This window comes from Labeo rohita, chromosome 5, assembly GCF_022985175.1.
Source record: "Labeo rohita strain BAU-BD-2019 chromosome 5, IGBB_LRoh.1.0, whole genome shotgun sequence".
Classification (NCBI taxonomy): Eukaryota; Metazoa; Chordata; class Actinopteri; order Cypriniformes; family Cyprinidae; genus Labeo; species Labeo rohita.
This window is the reverse complement of record NC_066873.1, coordinates 22,391,256-22,414,847: the sequence shown is the minus strand read 5'-3', so window position 1 is coordinate 22,414,847 and position 23,592 is coordinate 22,391,256. Positions and strand designations below refer to the sequence as shown.

The window sequence follows — 23,592 nt, the reverse complement described above, 5'->3', positions numbered from 1 at the left end:
TCTGAGACACTGCTTATGATTTATAAGGATTTAAAACAAGGAGCGGGTGGATTTTTACCATTGTAGGGTGGTTGTGTACACACACTGCCAACACACATTCATGTTCAAACAACATGTAAAAGTGAATTTTGCCTAATAGGTGTCCTTTAAAACGAGAGGGTGTTGAGTATGTGTGTTTTGGGGGTTGGACTGAATTTGAGTAGCGTGCGCTAGTCATTAGCTTTAATTAACTCTGTGAAGTTAGTGAGGCATTTGACAGGACACACACACACACAGTGATGATCACGTGTGGCAGTCACTAAAATCAAGCTGACTGCTGACCTTCAGTTTTCTCTCAACTTTCTCACAGCTTGCCTCTTTAATGGCTGCTCTCGCTCCCTTCAGCTCTGGTTTAATTAACAAGTGATCTGTGTGCCCTCACACTCTCATTCCTATTTTATTCCTCATCCCTCTTTTTCCCAAATGTATCACTTTATCATTTCTCTTTAAAAGCCACTCTGTCTTTTTCTAATTTTGGTCTCTGCCTTGTGCTTCTCTGAATCTTTTATTCATTGTGTCGTTTTCTATTGTTTTCGTCTACTTCACACACAGACACACGTTTGTTTTTGTCACAGCGTGAATGAAAACTATTACTTCCTATTGACTTATTGTTTAGGGACTGAGCTAATAATTTTCATTAAGACATTATTTGCTGTGGTTATTTCAACAGTATGACATTATTTAGTATGTTTACCAAGCTGTTTTCCTTAAGCTGATCCCCCAAGGAATATACAGTATGATTTAAGGTTTTGTAGCAAAATGTAGGCAAACCCTGACTCATTATTAATTTCCTTGAATCTATTCACAGCAGTGTAATGTTGGCTTGTTTTGCAGAAGTGGGCAGTTCATGTTAAGGGCAGCAGATCCTCAGCTTTTCTCTCAGCCTCAGAGTGTTACTGTGCAGGCGCTCTCCCAGCAGGTAAACACACACACACACACACACATCCTGTTTAAGGATGCTGAGTAATGGAGCTTCATTCTGCATTCAGAAGACAAGTAAACAAAAAGGACACGGTAGTCTGTGAGGACTGTGGGTCTCATTTTCTAATAACTGCATTAATTATTTTGTATTTGTACGCAAAGGAGTAACCTTGTTCTAATCTTAATGAAGTTTCAATATTTTGAATGAGGAACCGTGTACTGAGGTTAGTTATTTGCATAAAACATGACCAGACTATCTCAATATTACAACCTGCACACAACCTTTTATTTACAGCCTTTTAACACTTACAGCAAACTATCCTCATGTCATTCCAAACCTATAAGACCTTTGTTCAAAGCCATCGCTTTCTCAGATCGGTATATGTTGGATCAAAACTCCATGTTCCATTAAGTTTGGAAAATTCTGTACACAGTAATCATCAGAATATGTCTTCTCCTGTCTCTGAAAATTTTTATTAGCCGTTTAAGTCAGCTAGATGATTACAGCACACTGAAAATGTACATAACCGAAAATAACTGAGCCGTAACATTTCGAAACGGAAGTGCGTCATGAGGCTCGGTGCAAGTAGTCCGTTATTGGCCTAGGGAGTCCAGAGAATTCTACTTTTGTGTTTTTTCCAGTGAAAAATCTAGGACTAGTTCGCAAAAGTAGGTTTTTTACATCTTCTCAATCATTTAACAAACGATTTGATTGTCAGCGGTGAGTCTGAGGTAAAGTTGTCCGGAATGAGGAGCTTTTTCGTATGATATTTTGTATGAGATTTTACTAAAAGTGGCCCTTGCCCCTTACAAACATTTTGGCATTTTCACAGTGAGTCGAAAGTTCAACTTTTTGGAGAATTATTGATAGTCACTCTCCAGAGAATCTTTCTGCATTGGTTTGGTTCCACTGGTTGGGCAAAAAAGTGTACTACTTTCCTTCCAAGTTTCAAGTCTATGACTTACAGTTTGGTCTCCACAATCAGTTTTACGTGGAGATTGCTGATCCATGACCATTGAACCCCTAATAAATAAAGTCAAGGCTGTCCAAACTGTTATTGATGCCTAGAGGTGCCTTTAGAGGACATAGTCTAATAAGGGCAGATCAGTTTACTCAATGGACATTTTAATAACATCAATCCATTCCTATAGTCGCCATATTGATTCCTTTATCAAAAATCTTTGATTTATAAAAAGTTAGGATTTCGCCTATGTAAAATTGGACCCTTTCTGCTGTGGCTTACACCCATAGTCCATATCCTTAACGTAGATTGACGTCCATTATCTTTACTCTGAGGAGTGTATTACAGCTCATACTGAGCCAGCATCTTCCCATTCTCTCTCTCACTCTCTCTTTATTGCTCATTCCTCTGCAGAATTTAGTTACACTTCATAGATACAGTCTCCAGAGAACTGCCTATGTCTCACTGTCTGACCTCCACCAGCCAAACGAACACACACACAGAAACCTGAGCTTCCCAACAGAAATCTAATGGATGTCATTGCAACAAATAACACCCAAAATACATTCCTACCCCTTATGGACTGATAACAGCAGCTCAAGAAGTCAGAAGACTTCCTGCTGTTGAGTGAGCAGTTATAGCTGAAATATAGAAGCTGTATCTTAAAGCGAAGAGAGAGAGGACAGCGAATCTATTCCTACATGAGAAAGAGTCACGAAAAAAAATGCAATAATCTCTCCCTGAGGGAAAAGATTGTCTTTTGAAAATAAACCATTTACTCTTGTCATCCCTGTGCAGTGGTAAACAAAAGTGGCCTGATTTTCTTCACAGCTCTGTGCAACAGCATCCTAATGAATGTTCATTAGTGTGAATTGCTTTAAATAAAAAGCATATTGTGCTTGGAATCCTTTGTTACTTATGTGGACCACACAAGTTTGAATCTGCCACCAGCATTTCTCATATCTGTTCTTAAAATTAGGCCAAAAATAAAAGTCATGATAGATAAAGTAAGGTTGGAAACTGGCAGGAGCATTGAATACAAATATCCACTTTAAACACTCTGTCCTGGAGCAAAATACAGTATTTTTATCCATATGTGTCTGTGTTAGTTTCATTTGGACCTCAAATGTGTCAAAATCAGCCTTCCATTTCCCTCATTTTCACACGTCTTGTCTTTCATTTAAGATATAGTAGCCAAGCACTGATGGGATTCTCACCTCTGCATGCCTTAATTTACAAAATAAAAATGGAAAAATACTGTATGTAGATCCAAAAGAATGCAGAATATGGATACTGGGGCTCATAATATTTTTATTATATTTTCTCTTTTCTCTGTTTCATTAAAATGGGTTTGAATTCTGTCTTAACAGTGGTGTTTTTTTCTTTCACAGCCACCCACTGTGATAACCAACCAGATTCTGTACATTAACTCTGGTGAGACGGCCGTCATGAGCAGATCTATTCTTCACATCAGTGACCTTGATAATCCACAGGACGTTTTCATCACCGTTCTGGATCAACCTCAACATGGCCACCTGACACACGTGCATAGTGATGTGCAGGTAACCCATTTTAAACTGGAAGACCTGGATCGTGAGCAGCTGCAGTACGTGCATGATGGTTCAGAGGGAGAGCGGGACAGACTTCTGCTGCAGGTCAACGATGGGCACAGCTACCAGAACATCCTGTTTCACATCAGCATTGCGCAAAAGGTATGAACATGAAAGGTTTTGCACTGAAAAAGATTTGCTAAGTGTCAGTTCACCTGATCAAAAAGGATTCTTTCAAGATGAAGTAATTCTTCATGAAACTTACCAGACTTTTGTGAAGTGCTAGTCTGCTTATCGTAGAGTTTCTGATATTGCGTGTCTCCTATTTGATGATTCCAGTCGTCTTTTATTTCCTGAAGCAAATTAAAAAACAGTGTTGGGCAAGTTACTTCCAAAATGTAATAAATTATATATTACTAGTTACTGTCTTTTAAAAGTAATTAGTTACATTACAATATTACTGTCTCTGAATTGTAATGCATTACACTACTTTTAAGTTACTTTTGCATTACTTTCACCAAAATATCCACAGAAGTATGACTAGGCATTATAAAATACCAAAATTACAAAATACAAAAAGTTTATTGCTGCTCATTATACATCCAGTGGAGGGTAATGAGGTAGGTCAATATAGCATAAAATTATAAAATCATATTTAGATAGGCTATCGGTATGTTTACATTAACGTTACTTGTAGTTTAGGTTAAACACGGATAAGCAGAAAATTATTAAATAACGCCAGTAAATAAAGCGAAATGTTATAATGTGCAAACAATAAACACAATACTTAGCCTACAGACTATTTTGAATGATTTTTGGAACAAAACAACGAATGAATTTGTTAGCCAAAACAAACTAGGCTAATTTAAAGCGAAACTGAAAGCAAACGCAGCCTACCTCTCTCATTCGGCATGAATCCAATTAAATGTGTCCATATTTGTGATGTATTTGAATGCTAAACTATTATTTATTAGTAAACCAGGCTTTGTACATAATGCACGTAAAAACATGCTCACATGAGCAAATATGTGTTTGACCCGACCTCAGGCTGAATGGCACGGATTGTACTACGCAGTACACACTGTTTTAATTAATCAGTGTATATGTTTGGTTGACTGTATTTTATTCTGATAATGAACAGGCTGCAGTGTTTGCAATGCTGTATGTGTGTGCGTGAGGTGCCGGCGCGGTCGAACAGTGGAAACAAACAACAAAAAAAATACTCAGTCATTTTTGGTCATACAAATCGTTCAAAACTGTAGTGTGTTTACTTTTATTTCTGTCATCTTGTTTTTCTTTCCGTGAACTTTCATAGAGCGCAGTGCCACACAAACCCTCAGCAACACTGTCTTTTCCTTTCGTTTTGTTCATCTGTTAATTAGGCTATTTAAGGCACACTGTTAGTAAAATTGGCCAATGTTTTTTTTTTTTTTATGTTCAGCTAAACGTGTTTAATTTCTCATTTTTTCTTGGAAATAAATTCATTTAATCATCAACTAGGTACTTATGATTATTTATAGGCCTATCAACGTGTCATGTACTTTCATGTTAGTGTAAGAAATATTAGGTGCAAAATATAAAAGCAGGTCATCAGCTCTTTTGCATTTTGGACTTGCATCAAGGATTTTGGTTAATTATGGATTCCTGCACTCCACATGATGCTGAAACACCTTGATGATTGAGCCTTAGGCTACTGCTGCGTTATTTCTTGATTTATGTGTGATTTATGCCCACTGTCATGATGAAATCGCTCAAAAAGAGTACAGCGAAAAAATGTAACATCACTTATTAGACCTAAACACATTTTTTCCACTAATTTTTAAACTGAAATCTGGAGAATTCCAAGGTATTGGTGTTTGTGGCCATTTTAAGGGAATTCCTTGCAAGTGGAATTAATATTTTGGGTTTGAAACCCCCTCATTAAAGAATTTTAAGCTAAAAACAGCTTGAATTTGGTTACACATTACCAGTTTTACAGTGTACTGTAGGGGTCTGTTTGTGATCAGAGAACATACAACTACTGCGTCTGTTTCCTCACAGGATCATATTTACACTTAAAGGGATAGTTCACCCAAAATTTTTTACTCAACCTCAAGCCATCCTAGAAGAATATGACTTAAGTCTTTTAGACGAATACAGTCTGAGTTATATTAAAAACTGTCTTGGCTCTTCCAAACTTTATAATGCCAGTCCAATAAAGTGGATCCATCAATCATAAAAAGTACTCCACACGGCTCTGGGGGTTAATAAAGACCTCCTGAAGTGAATCGATGCGTTTGTGTAAGAAAAATATCCATATTTAAAACTTTATAAGCCTCTTTATAAAGGTCTTGTTTCTATGAAGTGTCGTACAGGCTTTAACGAAAGAGTGCCGTTCCAGTGGATGACGTAGGACACAGGCGTAAACTCCAGTGAGAATATGCTAGTCTTGTGCCATCTCAGCAGCCATTCACTGGCATTATAAAGCTTAGAAAAGGCAGGACATTTTTTAAATATAATTTCGATTGTATTCGTCTGAAAGAAAAAAGTCATATACAGCTAGGATGGCTTGAGGGTGAGTAATTTTTATTTTTGGGTGAAATATCCCTTTAAGGAACTAATATATAACCTGTAGATATGGTAGAAATATGATATGTACCCCTAAGGGTAAAAATTTGCACATTTGTTTTGACGATGCAGGTGCATTGAGCCACAGTGGATGCAGTGCATAGTGTGTTTTTCATAACAGGGTGAACACCACCACCATCTCATACCTCTCTCTATCCATACACACTTATACAATCATCAGCACCCCTTTTACGCTTGAAATCACCCCTTCCTGACTATTGGACATGCCCTCAGCCTGCTGATGTCTAGACAGATTGCAGCACTGTGTTTGCTCTTTTCAAGCTCTGTCCCCCCTTCCTTCCGCCCTTATCCACACATCTCTCTGTAGTGTCATCCGATTACACCTGCCTTGTTCCCTGCTGCAGCCTGTTATCTACCATCCTAAGCGGATTTTGACTAATGGAAGCCCTGATTCAGAATAAACACTGTTTTCAGATCAATAACACATTGTTTTTTTTATTAGTAGAATCACAGTTAGTTTTATTGGGCAGAATCGCATAAAGGCCGCATCAAGGTCTGTTGCACTCACACAACCGCTAGTGAGTGGAAAGGTCAAGTTATGTCCGCAACACAAGGCGCTGAGAGCAGAAAGAGGCGAAGGCTGAGTAGGCAACATCACGGCTGTGGCTTAATGACCTGTTGATTGATTGTGGCTTTGGCTTTGAGAGCAAAGTCCCTGATCTCAGAGGATCTTTTATATGTGGATTTCTGCAACGAAGACAAAGAGGAATAAAAGAGCATGCTGACTTTCAATTAGCCTGTTCGATAGAAGTTATTTGGTGTTTGTAGTCCCTGATCCATGTAATTGGTCAGCACTGGTGAATGATCCTTGATTTAATGTGGCCTGGAGACCTCAAATACTCACATTCTCCACTACTTTGAGCACTAATTGAGAGAGAAAGAAAGAAAGAAACTTTGCTGTGTATCAGCTTCACTTTACAAGATGTTCTTCTCCCAGGTAACCTAAAAAAACATCAAATTCCGTCTGAAGTCGGATGTGTTATGTAAAATTAATGAATCGACGTGAGTACAGTAGGTTACACTAGCGAAAGTAATTATTAAGGGTCCTATCGGGTAGAAATGCACTACATGAAATGTAGCAAAACTGAATTTAGTTGTAAGACTCTTTAGAAACACACCATAGTTTTGACCTATGAGTGAACTCTTCCGTGAACACCTTGCTTTATAAATCCATCGCTCTCAGAGAGGTGATCAGGATCAGCAGGAAGGTGATGGAAGGGTGCCAAGGTGTTTCCTCTGTGAATCAGAGCTTTCATCTCCCCACGTCCTTGAAGGTCTTTGATTATCTGTGCAGCAGATGATCTTTTTCACAACAATGAGCTCCTCAGTTAGCGTTTGGATGTTCAGAGCCCTGTTAGGATCTAAAGATTCCTGGCATAGAGATAGCTGAGTGTGTATGATTAGCATGTGTTTTTTTGATTTTCTTGTAGCTTTGATGTGTCCCAATGTAAAATGCAAGAAAGACATCTTCTTGTGGTTTTATAATAATTAAACCGCTGCACAAACTGCAAAAACTGCAAAAACGTCAACCTAACGGTAAACTTTGAAAAAAAGTTTGAAGCTAGTACATTTTTTAAAGGAGACATTGGATGCAAAATGTGTAAATGTGTAAATATGTAAATGTGTCTTAGAATCTATTCATTACTTTTTTTAATGCCCTAAAAACCTAAGCAGTCTCCATTATCAAGCCGTTGTGATTTTCTGAGCAGTATGATGTCATACTGCTCAGGCCCCGCCCACGACCACTGACGGACTGTCCCGTATTAGCGTATTTCCGCCCTCAGCTGTCCGCCATTTTCTCCACGCTTGAACAGTGACAACATCTCATAAGCAATGCAGGTGTTTTGTAGTTGGATGTAAAAGTGAGTGTAATAGTCTTCAATTTCTCCCGACATCAGAGCTATTGAGGACGCAGTGGATTCATTTTGTTTTTGATGGTAATGTGCCACCGAATACATAAAAAACAAAGAGAGGGGTGGAGTGAGCAGTAGCTCATCATAATTTAAAGAGATATGCACCAAAACAGGTCGCTGTGAACAGAGCTGTTTTTGACAAGGTAAAAAGGGTGTTGTTTTACACAACATTGAGCAATTTTAACCAAAGTATGTAAGAAATATTGCATGAAGACCCTAAAAAATCATAACAACTTGTGAAAAATGGGAATCCAATTTCCCCTTTAAAGTATACTGAAAAAAAAAGTTTCTACAAAAATATTAATAAGCTGCTTCCAATTTGATAATAAGAAATGTTTCTTTATAGCAGCAAAAAATGATTATAAAGACTGTGCGATTAAAGACTTTTTAAAATATATTAAAATGTAAAACAAGAATTGTGCTAATAATTCACAATGTTACCTTTTTTTGCCCATTTTTGCCTTTATTTTGATAGAGTAGTAGAGTAATGATGGGAAGTGAAGTGGGAGAAAGAGAGAGAGAGAGACGGGCTCGGGAAAGGTCCTCGAGTCACTACTCAAGGCTGTCGTAGCCGACCATTTTTATTATTTTTTTATCAAATAAATGTAGCCTTGGTGAGAGGAAGGGACGTCTTTCATAAACATTTAAAAAATCTTACCAACCCCAAACCTTTCAGTTGTAGCATACTGTATACACTTGACTTTATAAAACGGACAGTACATGTTCTTATAAGTTTAAATAAAAATACCATTAATCTTAATGTTGCTTTATGGTTTCCCTGTAGGTTGGATTTACATCTCACCTGCGTTCAGTGCCGAAGACCTGGGTGAGGGAGGGAGGAATGGTGCAGCTGTCTAAAAAGTGCCTCAATGCTCAGTTCCAAGGAGCCAGTGACTCTGAAATCCTGTACACCATTCATTCTGAGACCGGACAGCCTAAATACGGTATCATCACCATCATCATCAGTCCTTACTCAGTGTCTGTCTTTCTTTCTAAACTCAATGCAATTCCACAAAGCCGTATGCACCACGGTCTTCCATCACTTAATATTTTATTTTGGTGCGTCAATCTATTAAATTACTTAGTATATGAGACCAATGTGCACTGAAAAGGCCTTGAGCTGAAACATTTGTGATTTGACCTATTGGTGATTACTGTGTGTTTTTGTGAGTGCTGATCATGGTCTCATAAACTCAATTCAATGGCATGAACTAAGGTGAAATGTTACTTTCTAAAGGTATGTTTATGTGTCTAGGAGAGATTGTGCTGGTGTCTATGCCTGCTGATGGTCCTGTGGAGGCATGGGAGTCCTTCCCAGATGGTCAGGACCCCACACCAACCAGCTCATTTACACAGCAAGATGTTAACGAGGGAACTGTCTGGTACAGACACTATGGATCCGGTACACAGAGAGACACTTTTCAATTTCAGGTGAGACACACACAGTGAGCATTACATTTAACCTAAGGCAGATACTGTCGCTTTGGCAGGAGCCCTGCGGCTCAATATATACAGCCGTAGGTGCCACTTAACTTCTGGCTGGTTAGAAATAATTCTGTGATTTGCAATTTAATGGCAGCAACTCGTGTTTTATTCTGTTTTTGTTGGTTGGCCCACCATCAACATGAACTTTCATCACATACTGTACACATTCAGCAGTCACTGTTAAACTCTGTTAAGCTTAAAGCACCAGACCAAAGTTTGAGGTTAATAAGTTTTGTAATAATAATTCATAGTATTACAGTTTAGCTGTATTTTTGATCAAATCAATGCACAAAAGTTCCAACCCCAAACTTTTGAATTGAACCTTTATTTGTCGCTCACACCACCAACATCAGACGTTTAGATCAGCGTATCTCCTGTTACAAGTGATGCACGGAGCAAACACAAACCACTTAGAGAGATAAACACACTGTTCCTCTCTCGCACTATTGGACAATTTTCTTTGTTTTACTTCAGCTCTGTTTCACACTCTTAGGCCAATTTGTCCATCTGTCCTACTTCTCCTTCCACAGCCTCACTGCATTTCTTGGGGATAAAAAAAGCTAATTTGTCTTCAAATCCAGTTTCAGATCAGTGTAAGCAGCATTAAAGGACATTCAATCACATTTAATGCATCAGCTTAAACCCCTAATGATTTTCGACACAACAGTTTTTTTGTCGTTCTCGAGAAAATTGCTTTCTCTTCTTGTTTGTTCTTTTCTTTTCTCGTCTTGCCTGGGGCTGCACCCTGCGTTGCAGACTTCATTAAATAAGATTTGAGTTTTAATGGTTCGACACAGTTTAGTTAATGTCCTCAGGGGCGTTTTTGTGACCGTGAAGTGCTTTAACCTATTTGTCAGGTGTCTGCTCAGGACTTGACTGTTGAAATGAATTTGAATTGGAAATGATGACAGACTGAATTAAATACATCAAAAATAATACGTACATTGATGTTGAGAGTGATTTTAGTTATGTAGTATGTTAATGATTGCCAATTAATGTTAAAATTAGTTTTCAAGACAGGTTATATACATACTAGTTGAAACGTGTACGTGCGCACTGTGGTATTTGTTGATGTCAGTTCATGCATGGGTGTGTGTGCTTTTGTTGGCAGGTTTCAAGTGAGGTCTATCCAGAAACTCTGAGTGATACACAGATGTTTACTATAGGAGTGATGCCTTTGACCCCTGGCTTGCCTCAGCTCTCACCTGGAGCCGATCTGCAGATCACTGTAAGATTCAATTTGAATATTTCTGTCACATTAGATTTAATTTAGCATTCAGTGTATTTGTTCCAGACATTGAAGCTGCTTTCAAATTTAATCCTCAAAAACCTTCAAATATAAGTGTGTTGTTATTTTTCCTCTGTTAATATACTTTCTCATTCATCAGGGAATCCTGAAAAAATGTATCATGGTTTTCACAAAAATATTAAAGGGTTAAATCACTTCCTGATAATTACTCACCCCCATGTTTTTATTTCTTCAGTCGAAAAGCAAAACATTCCCGATTTAATGCAACTTCAAAGGGCTCTTCACGATCCCTGCCAAGAAATATGGGTCTTATCTAGTGAAACAATCAGTCATTTTCTTAAAAAAAAAAATATATATATATATATTTTATTTATTTTTTATTTATTTTTTATTTATTTATTTTTTTCCAAAAGCGTGACTTTTCCAACGTGACTACATAATGCATGAAGTCGAGCTAGTGCAAGACAAGCATTTGTGGTTAAAAAGGATATAAATTTTAATTTCTTAATTTAATTTCTTAATTTCGCTAAATAAGAGCCTTCCCCGGCTGGGATCATGTAGAGCCCTTTGACGCTGCAATTTTGGACCTTCAACCCATTGGCTCCCATTGAATTCCACTATATGGAGAAAAATCCTGGAATGTTTTCCTCAAAGACCTTTTTTTTTTTTTAACTGAAGAAAGAAAGACATATATAGAATATCTTAAATGACATAGGGGTGAGTAATTTATCAGGAAATTTTTATTCCGGAAGTAAACTAATCCTTTAACACATTAGGATGGAATAAAATACATTTTAAAATATTTAAAACTAGAAAACAGTTGTTTTAAAGGATTAGTTCACTTCCAGAACAAAAAAATACTGATAATTTGCTCACCCCCATGTCATCCAACATGTTCATGTCTTTCTTTCTTCAGTCATAAAGAAATTATGGAATTGTCTCCATAGACTTCTATGGTGCCCCCAAGTTTAAACTTCCAAAATGCAGTTTCAAATGGCTCTAAACAATCCCAGCTGAGGAAGAAGGGTCTTATCTAGCGAAACGACCGGTTATTTTCTAAAAAAAATATATATAATTTCTATACTTTTTAACGTCAAATGCTCGTCTTGTCTAGCTCTGCGATGCGCATGCGTAATCTGTGCACTCCGGTTCAATACAGTTATGGTGTGGTTGAACCACTGATGTCACATGGACTATTTTAACGAATTCCTTACTACCTTTATAGGCCTCAAACATGAAAGTTGCGTTGCTGTCTATGAAGGGTCAGAAAGCTTTTGGGTTTCATCAAAAATATCTTAATTTGTGTTCCAAAGATGAATGAAAGGGTTTGGAACTATTGCTTTAAGCCCAAAAAAATACTTTGGTTTTGAGACATACACATGATGTAAGACAATTAGGGTAGGCCAAAAAACTCCCAGCTCGTTTTTTTCCTTCAACTTCAAAATCATCCTACATCGCTGCAGAAGTACCGACCCAGTGTTTACTAAGTGAAGATGCCAGAAGGTCAAACGCCCATTACAAAAAAGGTAAAACATGTTGGATGATTTTAAAATTAAAAATGAGATGGGACTTTTTCAGCATACGCTAACTGTCTTGAACCGGAGTGCATAAAGTACGCTTGCGCATCACAGAGCCAGACAAGACAAGCATTTGAGGTTTAAAAGTATATAAATTTTTTTTTTTTTTTTTAAGAAAATGACTGATTGTTTCGCTAAAAAAGACCCTTATTCTTCACCTGGGATTGTTTAGAGCCCTTTAAAGCTGCATTTTGGAAGTTCAAGCTCGCGGGCACCATAGAAGTCAACTATTTGGAGATAATACCTGAAATGTTTTCCTCAAAAAATATTTTTTTTTTTATGACTAAAGAAAGAAAGACATGAACATCTTGGATGACAAGGGAGTGAGTAAATTATCTGTACATTTTTGTTCTGGAAGTCAACTAATCCTTTAAATTGTAATATAATTTCACTATATAGTTATCATTGCTGTATTTTCATCAAATAAATGCAGCCTTGGGGGGCTTAAGAAACTTCTTTCAAAGACATTATACAGCACTTGACTGTCAGTTGAGATTCGTACGATCTCCAAACTTTTTTGTATGCATCAGTGTAAATGTTTTTGGCTCTCTGTGTGTGTGTGTGTGTGTGTGTGTGCAGGCACTGGAAGATCGCGTGACTGTGCTATCTCCGTCTGCTCTCTCCTTCACTGCCTCTGAGACGCCCAGTGACAAGCTTGTCTACAACATCACCAAGGCGCTTACCTCAGGCCACGGTAACTAAACCTGCATTATTGTCATAGGGGTGAGGAGTAGGACACTTACAGGCATAATGGAAGCCTGATAGTTTTGTTTGTTCTCCTTTTTGTAGCATGAAATAAAGAGTAGAGGATTTCAAAGGTAAAACTTGCTGAGACTTTAATGGAAGGGTTGACATTTCACGTCTAAGATCATTATGAGAAACTTTATATGCGGTTACTCAGTGTCACAGATGTTTATATCCTTATGTGGATTAGACATTAAATTTGTGTTAGATAACATAGAATAGTCATGAACCTTCTATAGAAAAAAGATGCTGGTTGTGACATAGCTCATGAATATTTATTAGTTTATGCACAGGAAATCTCACATATCTTCAGCTGTTTTTAAAAAACATCGCCACTGAGATGTGTGAATGTGTAAATTATGCATAAGGAAGCATAAACTTAATTCATCCCACAATCTCTATTTAATTTCTAAGCTACTGAACTGATTGTTATATTAATATTAAAACGATGATGTCATTCTCCTCTTTCAGGTACACTGGAGCACAGGGACAGACCGTACCATCATGTGCGTTTCTTCACCCAGGCTGATATAGACAGTGGCAAAATTATCTACAGACCCCCACAAGCCCCATCCCACCTTCAGGAGCTTTATCAGTACTCATTTACAGGTTGGTCTTTAGTTTATTGCATAAAAATGTTTCCTGAGGAAAAATTAGCATATTAGAATGATTTCTGAAGATGTCGTGTGACACTGAAGACTGGAATAATGATGCATCACAGCAAAAATTTACATGTTAAAATAATAAAATAAAAAACATTTTTACAGTGCTCTGCAAAGGATGTAACAATAGTAGCACACAGTAGGATAATGAAACGTTCATTATTTTGAAATGCGTAAGGTTTGTGTGGGAAGTTAATTAGCCAGTATGCCAGCACACTGTTGATTTAGTACTAATCTTTTGCTAATTGGTGCTTCTGAGCTGTCAAACCCAACATCTGAGGTATTGTTAGCGATGCGTAAGTCTGTGAAACTCACCTCTCCAGCTTAACTGCTTAAATATGAAAATAGCTGCTGATTGTGAAAGTAACCACTAACACTGTTTCATTCCTGCAGGTCTGCCAGAGTCAGTGAGCCTCCATTTCACAGGTATATAATCACTTTTGGCCTCTGTAACCCCCCGCGACTCTGTCTTATTTTTCCTTACCTTACACGCTTCCAGCAAACCCCAAATTCATTTCTTTCTCTGAAACACCATAGTCTGATCCCTCTGTGCCTCTGATCCCACATTCCCTGGTGTGCTGCTGTTATTTATTTATGGGACCTTCTCTTCCCTAAGAGGGAATATAATTCCCTCTCTCTTTCTGATGTCCATCCATATGCTTTATTTCGCCTGACAGCAGAATACGACTGTGCATCCATCTTCTTCTTGCTGTGCCCATGAATCAGAGCTGTGACTGCTCGTATGCCCTTCTGTGTCTGGATGGAAACAGGGCACTGTAGGGCAGACAAACTCCTTTTAGTGCTTTCAGTAATTGAGTGAAATGGATGGAGAGTAACAATGGAAAAGAACAGCAGCATCAGAAGTCGATGCTAAAAGAGCTTTTTATTCCTGACTTATACATATACTGAAAGAACTGAAGGAAAGTTTTGGCCCAGCAGCTATTTTTTAACATGCACATTTTAAATTCAAATATTCTGTTTTCATTTTATTCTTTTTTCATTGTTCTGACAGGATCAAGGTCTTTGCTTTGTCTCATTTGCATTGAAAGCATGTAAATTGTAACTTTGATTTTGAAAACGACTTCATCGCTTATACCCTTACATAAAATGTTTCCATCAGCATAGTTACTACTAGTTTTTTTGGTACTGTAAAATCGTAATATATTAATGAGTTGTCCTTTTTTAATACCAAATCACCACTGTTCTGTTCTATTCCATTTCCTCTTCTGGGAAATATAAAAGCACTCTGCAGTATGCATGCTAGAATCACAAAAATAAGTAGACAAGGAGGCTGTAAATGATTACTGTATGAAAAAAAATAGAAAAACAAGGCCACTCGCTATTCATTATGCAAATTTGACTATTTTATCATCCCTGACAGTTGTGTTTTTAATGCAGTGTTAGTCAGTAGAGGATTGTCAAACTCATTTCTTGTATTTCTAGCTTAAACTAGAATGTTTATAAAAATTCAAAAACAGCTAAATGTGCAGTCACTTTACCATATTTCTGCACACTTTGTGCGGGGAATTACAATAATTTCAGTAGAAATACATGCAATCAGGACTTTCATGTGAAAGTGAAATGTTTTACCCATGCATATTTTGCAGTGGGTTCAAGCGTATTCAAAGTGGAGGCAGATGAATGCGAACTTGCAAGGGCAGGTTTAAGCCAACTAAATTGTTGAAGAAGTCCTCCAGTTTTCACCAAAGAGAAGCTGTCCTGTTAAGCAGTACATTAAAGGTGACATATCATGAAAATCAGATTTTTTCTGTGTTTAAGTGCTATAATTGGGTCCCCGGTGCATCTACCAACCCAGAAAATGCAAAAAAGATTTTTTTTGCTAAGCCTTTCTCTGCAAGCTTCACAAGTGAAAAAACAAGCCGATTAGATTTCGCTCCCCCGTGACATAGAAAGGGGATCTTATTATAAAATTACAGCACCTTAATCTGCACTTTTCCACCCACTGTGCCACGACAACAGTGTGCCAGTTCTAATGCCATGGTGAAAGTTTGAGCAAGCATGCTAACTGTTCTGTCATTGGCTGCACAGACGAGTAAAAAACACTATTTAGAGTCCCAGCCTCTAGTGGATTTATTGACGTATTTACTGTTTATTAAGCTTCTGCCACACAGATCTAATATAAACGTGTTTTTTTTCCCAGCTGTTTACGTTCACAGAAATAACTCGTATGTATTTGACAGTTTAAGTGCAATAAGACATGAAAGAGAATTTAGTTTAACACTTACATGCCGTGTGACAGCCACTTTCTGTGAGTTTGTTTCAGATGTACGCGCTCAGAAAACCAGATATCAGAAGTTTAATATGGTTTAAAATACTTGCTTTTGGCGCGACAGACATATATCAAAACCAAACAGATGTTTCTTAGCAGAGTATCTGAGGTACGAGCTGTGAAGGCACAACTCTATTCTTGAAAAGGGGGCAGGGAGCGACAGCTAATTTGCATTTAGAGAGACATGAAACATGAAAACAGAGTTTCTGCTTCCACTCAAAATAGGTTTTTTCAAAATGATTTGTGGGGTATGTTGAGCTGAAACTTCACAGACATGTTCTGGTGACACCTGAGACTTATATTACATATTGTAAAATAGGGCATAATAGGTCTCTGTTAAGACTACATTAATAGCAGAAGACCTCTTACCAGAATATCAATGCAGTGCTACCTTGCAGACAGTAAGTGTTATGCTGGAGAACACTAGGATACCATGGTTACACATTTTCACAAGCACAAATCTATACACATCACACAACTGCTTGAGCTCTGAAGGTTACAGCGGCTAAAAGACTGATTTCGTCACTTATCAAATGGAGCCTTTGTTGCTGACATTATTATTAGGACTGTTGAATGGTTGTATGTGCCAAGTTGTCCCTGTAGTTCATATTTATTGTTCTGAATATTTACAGTGTCTGAAGGATGAGATGATATAAGATGTCTGTTTTCTTTAACTTTCACTATTTGTCTGATTCATTCTTCCTGTGTCTAAGTTGCATTCATCTGTGCTGAACTGAGCTGAAGTGCAGAAACCAGAACTGAAGGTCAACCGTGTTCTTGCGCATATGTGACTTATTCCTACTCCCTCTCTTATGTCAGTTTCTGATGGAGAGCACACCACTCCAGAGATGGACTTTGCTATTCTGCTGTTGACCAATCATCAGCAGCCGCCAGTCTTTCAGATTCTTGATCCGGTGCTGGAGGTCAGTCTCGGCGGCAGGGCTCCAGTGGGTAAGGACATGTGTATTGGCTTAAGTTCTACAAAGTAATTAAAGTGAATGAATTAGTATTTTAATGACCCAGTCGGCATCATTAAAAAGTTGTAGACCTCATTAAAAAGTTTTACGCATAAAGAGCTAATCAGTTAAAAAGTGAAAAATGTTTATAATCATGTTCAAAAGTGATTAAGATGGCAGTCATTACATTTAAACGCATGTTTTTTTTGCCATTGAAAATACAGCTCATTTTTCGATAAACTTTGCTACATCCACACCACTAGGTGTCAGTAAAATTTTGTTAGCACAGCATAAACATAAAATTTGTCCCGTTTAATCTTACATGGATTTGTTTTTGTGTCATGTAGGTGGGCGACAGTTAGCAGTGACGGATGCTGATACAGCCCCTGAAGAGCTAGAGTTTGAGTTGGTGGAGGGGCCGCTACATGGAACCCTCCTGAGAGTGGATCTTGGCTCCCAGGTCCAGATGGTCAATGGTAGGTACAGCATTTTTGGTTCTCCCAAGTGTGTTCTTCTTTATTATACTTTCAGTTGCTTTAGTTTATTTATCAAAACTCTCCTTCGCCTCAGGGGACACTTTTACCTCTAGTGACGTCACCAGGAATGTTCTGCAGTATGAACACGCCGGTCTCACCACTGAAGAGGACTCCATGACTTTCTCTGTGACGGATGGGATCTCCATGACTTCCATCACGGTGCAAGTCTTGGTGTCGGAGGTCAAAGGTGATGCACCCAAACGAGACCCTAAGGCCTTGCTGTCCATGGAGGTGGCGGAAAAGAGCAGCACCATGATTAGTCGTTCACAGTTAGCTTATATGGTAAGGAATGACATGTTTTGACAACAACTGAAAACAAAAATTACAATTGGTTGATTCTGATATGCTTAAGAGGATTTGTCAACATCTTGTAGGATGACGAATCTCCCGATGAGAACATTTTTGTACAGTTAGTTTCTGTACCAATGTATGGGATCCTCACCAAAACCAAGTCTGAAAAAGACCATGAGGAACTGAGTGAATATTCCTCCTTTACAATGGAGGACATCAACAAGCAGAAAATCAGGTAAACACCCTGCATCCAGTGTTATTTTAGTAATATTGAGGTACTATTATAGTTTTTATTAATTTGTTGAATTATATTTTATTATTTCTGTTTTCATTTTAATATTTGTTAACGTTTTTGTGATTTTGATGTTTTTGTTTTTTTCAAAAAGACAAAACAAAGGCACTGATATATTTTAAGATCAGACAGTGCAAGTTTCTTTCATTTGAAACAGCTCAGACTTACATTTTAGTCTAGGACTAGGCTTAAGACTTGTCTGTGAAACTGGGGATTCATGTCTATATAATATTTTTAAATTTTGTATTTCATTTTTATTATTTAATTATTTTAGTACATCAGATTTAACTAAATGAAAATAAGAAGTTTTACCTTGGCAACTAGCTGAAATTTTATTTCAGGTATCAAAAGTTTTTTTATGGTTTAGTTTTCTAAAATTCCTGCCTGCATTAGATGTAACTTATATTCTTAACAGCTCTGTCACTTTCATATTTTACAATAATTGAATTTAAATAGTATTGTTTTTATTATTACCATAACTTTTCTGCATATTCATATTATTTTGAATATGCGGTCTGGTCCTTGTCAATGTGTTTTTTTACATCATTACCAGTATTAATGTGTCATTTCTTGTTCAACTTATGTTAATATTAGATTATATAAATGAGGCATGTAAAATGTTTGGCGAGCTGAAGTGCTTGGGGAGACTCAACATGCCTTACAACATAAGCTTCTTTAATTGCTTTAAATTGTTGGGCCCTGCTGAGAAATGATGAAATATAAAACAGTTCTCTCAGGCAATTACATCTTTGCCCATGTTTGACTGTTATCCTCTGGTGGTTTGCTTATTAAGTAGATGGAATATGTACCTTATGTGTTTGAAGAAATAGTGTGAAATATCTTGTTTTTTAAATAAGGTATAATACATCCTTTGAAACGGGTAACCAGCCTGTCACTGACATTTTCCACTTCATCGTCTATGATGGTGAAAACAATCGTTTGGAAAACCAGATGTTCACTATCACCATCACGTCTACCCAGAGACAGCCACCTGTTGTCACCATCCGCAGCGGCATTAAGGTGAGAACGATTCCCAATTCACCACTCATCCAGATCTGTTTTTTTCAACCTTTCTAAATTCGTCATGGTGTTTCCCGTGGACAGGTTCAAGAAGGAGGGAGAGTCCAGCTCTCAGCCAATCACATTATTGCATCTGACCCAGACACACCCAGAAAGGACCTCCTGGTGTGGCTGATCAGCCCACCAAAGTATGGGTTTATTGAGAACACAAAACAAGGTGAATCTCTTCGCTGTCTCCAGGTGTAATACATCTCTTTAGGGCAGATGTTGTTGTTGTTGTTTTTACAGCAGTTGCTGATGGTGTAAGTTTATTCATGAGCAGAGTGCTCATTTACTATGATAGAGATTTGTAGATCTGTGAAATTCAGATTGAAGCAGTCATCTTTATTCAGGTTTCCTGTTTGAGTGGGGAAGATGAAAGGAGATGCAGATCATGGTGGAACATAAACACTCAACAACAGTTGTACAAAATGTAGTTTTTCATCCAAAAGACAAAACTCTGATGTCTGCTTTGATGTAGCTGCTTTAAGAAAATGCTTGTTTTATCTTCATGGTTTTGGGTTTGTTTTTGTTCCTCACAGCCATTTATTCATAAATATTAGTGGTTTCTTGTCTTGCAGCTGACAGGCACTCTTCTCTTGTGTTTTGTCTAGAAAGTTGCTTATTTGTCGTTTTTGTTAAGATGACTTGTTTGGATATTAGGCTCAGAATCAAACGTTTTGTGTTTGTTCAACATGCATGCTTTGTGTCCAGCAGCAATTGGTGGATCTCGCGTGATCACCCCCGACATCCCCTTCACTATTGAAGACCTCACCTCAGACCATATCTTCTACGTTCAAAACAACCGCCAAGCCAACATCCGCCAGGACGTCTTCAGCTTTTACATCAGTGATGGATCAAGTCAAACTGAGGCTTTTGATATCACCATAGACATCCAGGTATAACTGAAACACTAAAGCCCAAAATATACTTCGGTTTTGACGTATATGCTTAGTGTAGATGTTGTCTCCAGTAGTTTTTGCCAGGGCTAGTTTGTGGTGCCACTTTGTGGGCAAACGAAATTAGTGCAATAAAAATTAAAGGATTACTCCACTTCCAGAATAAAAATTTCCTAATAATTTACTCACCCCTATGTCATCCAAGATATTCATGTCTTTCTTTCTTCAGTCGCAAAGAAATTACGTTTTTAGAGGAAAACATTCCAGGATTTTTCTCCATATAATGGACTTCAGTGGTGCTCAATGGATTCAAGGTTAAAAATGCAGTTTCAGTCCAGCTTCAAGGGGCTCAACACGATCCCAGCCAAGGAATATTTTAGGGCGAAACACTCCCACCTCATTTTCTCCTCCAACTTTAAAATTGGCCGACATCGATGTTTTATCTTTTTTGTAAAGGGCGTTTGACCTTCTTTGCACGTTCACTTTATAAACATTGGGTCAGTACTTCTGCAGCGATGTAGGACGACTTTGAAGTTGGAGGAGAAAATGAGATGGGAGTTTTTCGCCCTACTCTAATTGTCTTACATAATGTGTATGTCTCAAAACCAAAGTGTTCTTTGGGCTTAAAGGAATAGTTCCAAACCCATCTTTCATTCATCTTTGGAACACAAATTAAGATATTTTTGATAATCCAAAAGCTCTCTGACCCTTTATAGACAGCAACGCAACTTCCACGTTCAAGGCCTATAAAGGTAGTAAGGACATTGTTAAAATAGTCCATGTGACATCAGCGGTTCAACCATAATGTTATGAAGCTACTAGAATAATTTTTGTGCCCAAAGAAAACAAAAATAATGACTTTATTCAACAATTTCTTCTCTTTCCTGTCAGTCTTCGAAGTATGTTCACTTTGAAGCATGATAACATTTCAGTTGAACCACTGATGTCACATGGACTATTTTAATGATGTCCTTACTACCTTTCTGGGCCTTTAATGTTTCAGTTCCATTGCTGTCTATGCAGGGTCAGAAAGCTCTTAGATTTCATCAAAAATATCTTAATTTGTGTTCTGAAGATGAACGAAGCTCTTAAGGGTTTGGAACAACATGAAGGTGGGTAATTTTCATTTTTAGGTGAACTGTCCCTTTAAGACTGCATGGTGTTTATTTGATAAATGTTTTCCAGAATACATTTTCAAAATCCATTTTGCTGTTACTTTAGATGACGTACAGGTGCTTTGGTTTTTCTTCATTTATCAGTCACTTGAAATTAGTTGATGTTTGGAGCCTCTGGCTCCCCGGGATGCAGATTCAAAGCTAGTCTGCATCATATCCCGATTCCCATCTCTTTCCTGTCTCTGTTTCCTCACTTGTCAGGTTTATATATGAGATGTTATTTGATGTTGTTTATAGCACACCAAGGAGGACAGAGTCCCAATTATCTCGGTAAACAGCATCCAAGTGGAGGAGAACTCTGGTGTGGTCATTACTAACTCCTCCCTGAATGTGCTAGACCAGGACACACCTGAAAATGAGCTTCTTCTCACCCTCATCAAGAAGCCTTCATACGGTCAGTGCCTGTCTTCCTCTCTCAATTTTTCATCATATTCCCGCTTCAGTCCACAGCTCATTCATGGCCAGCCTTCAAAAAACATCCATTATTTGCCACATTACCGCTTCGGCCGGCTCCTGTGTGGCTGATTGATGTTCTTGTCATTGTGCCTCTGCCATTGACTAGAGAGTCGGTGGAAAGGTCACGACCCACAGGGCTTCATTGGTTAAACTTTTATGGATGCATGTCAAGGTGTTCACAGCGGGTTTATTAGGAGTCGAAAGTGAAGAATGGAGCAGACATATCTGAAATACAGTCACCACATCAGAGTGTTAGTGCAGTTATACAAAAAATGACATCAAGTGACCATTAGAGGTCAAGTTCACATTTATCTGAAAACGGGAAGCAGAGAGATGTTTGTTTATGGTGTGTTTGATGGAAAAAAATAAGAATGAATGTAGCATTAATGTTTCTGTGTGTTTCAATAGGGAAGCTACGCAGAAGGCAGTTCTACTCTCAACCTTTTGAGAACGGCAGGATTCTTCAGCAAGGATCCACTTTCACTTACCAGGATGTTCTTGATGAGCTCCTGGTCTACACACCAGACAGACGTGGCTCTGGGACCGACGAGATCCAGTTTTCAGTAACAGATGGCATATACACGGAGACCGGTCGTCTGGAGTTCAGTATGGATATTAGGAAGAGAGAAGGCCCTAGAGTCACAATCAACAGAGGACTACAGATTGCAGCAGGTCAAGATACAGATAGATACATTGCCCTTGCACACATTTCAAGTATCCCTGATTGCATCGCCGATCCTAGACCTTCCTAGACATTACATAATTTGACTGATTTATACATAAAAGAAAGGAACATTCATGTTTCCATAACCGCTGGCCAAAATCAAAAATAAAACTAAAATTAAATCATCTTTGAGAGCAGAGCCCCCTTGCTGTCAAAGATGATTTAATTTTAATTTTGTTTTTGGTGTTTCAGGGGCCCTACGCAACATGCGTATTTTGCGTATAGGGAGGATCGGCTCTGCCCGATTGGTTAGGTTGCTTATTTTTAGTAGTCATCATTATATTAGACACAGTTCAGTACAGAATAACTTTTTGGTTTCTTAACTGCTTATAAAATGAGTGCAAAAGCAAATTTGCCAACAAAGACAGAAAGTGCTGACACCATTTCACTCTAGCATACAATAAAATAAAAAACAATTTTTGTAATGTTCCCATTTAAAATGAAACAAAACTACTTCACTGCCCCAACCCCTCACCTGCAGTGCTGTATGTGACCCTGGACCACAAAACCAATCTTAAGTAGCACAGGTATATTTGTAGCAATAGCCAAAAATACATTGTATGGGTCAAAATTATCAATTTTTCTTTTATGCCAAAAATCATTAGCATATTAAGTGAAGACCATGTTCCATGAAGATTTTTTGTACATTTCCTACAGTAAATATATGAAAAATTAATTTTTGATTAGGCATATGCATTGCTAAGAACTATTTTGCTAAGAACTAAGAAATATTTTCTCAATATTTTCTTTTTTTTTTTTTTTTTTTTGACACTCAGATCTCTAAGTGTATCTCGGCCAAATACTAACAAACCATACATCAATGGAAAGCTTATTTATTCAACTTTCAGATGATGTAAAAATCTTAATTTCAAAAAAAATTACCCTTATGACTAGTTTTATGGTCCAGGGTCACATATACAAAGGGCAGTACTTAATTGTAAATAATAGAGAAAATATCATAAAAAAAACATAAAAAATTATGTTTATTCATTGCTTACATGTGTCCAAATATTTAAAAAAATAAGTAAAAACACAAGCAATTCAACATAAAGGAGCCAGTGATATTAGCAAGTTATGTTTTATTTTGTTAGTTTTATTGAATGACAAAAGCTTTTTTTTGAAAAATTAAAAACACTCTCTTTATTAAAATAAATATTTTTTGTCAGCAGGCATTGTTCTGTGAT

At 37.6% G+C, this 23,592-nt stretch overlaps 1 protein-coding gene across 5 annotated transcripts in view; it reads left to right on the top strand.

Moving 5' to 3' along the window:
* The window catches only part of fras1 (Fraser extracellular matrix complex subunit 1), a 137,775-nt gene that overhangs the window by 90,558 nt on the left and 23,625 nt on the right, over nt 1-23,592 (top strand). For 3 of the 5 annotated variants that reach the window (XM_051110000.1, XM_051109997.1, XM_051109995.1), the window contains exons 28-44: nt 874-958; nt 3,314-3,634; nt 8,798-8,957; nt 9,269-9,444; nt 10,610-10,726; nt 12,904-13,018; nt 13,540-13,677; nt 14,124-14,156; nt 16,840-16,971; nt 17,324-17,452; nt 17,547-17,794; nt 17,887-18,038; nt 18,953-19,115; nt 19,200-19,332; nt 19,869-20,053; nt 21,466-21,622; nt 22,093-22,356. In XM_051110000.1, coding sequence (XP_050965957.1) covers nt 874-958; nt 3,314-3,634; nt 8,798-8,957; nt 9,269-9,444; nt 10,610-10,726; nt 12,904-13,018; nt 13,540-13,677; nt 14,124-14,156; nt 16,840-16,971; nt 17,324-17,452; nt 17,547-17,794; nt 17,887-18,038; nt 18,953-19,115; nt 19,200-19,332; nt 19,869-20,053; nt 21,466-21,622; nt 22,093-22,356 — 2,708 coding nt within the window. The remainder of the gene's footprint in view (nt 1-873; nt 959-3,313; nt 3,635-8,797; nt 8,958-9,268; nt 9,445-10,609; nt 10,727-12,903; nt 13,019-13,539; nt 13,678-14,123; nt 14,157-16,839; nt 16,972-17,323; nt 17,453-17,546; nt 17,795-17,886; nt 18,039-18,952; nt 19,116-19,199; nt 19,333-19,868; nt 20,054-21,465; nt 21,623-22,092; nt 22,357-23,592) is intronic. The other 2 variants (XM_051109998.1, XM_051109999.1) reach the window with 2 other exon arrangements.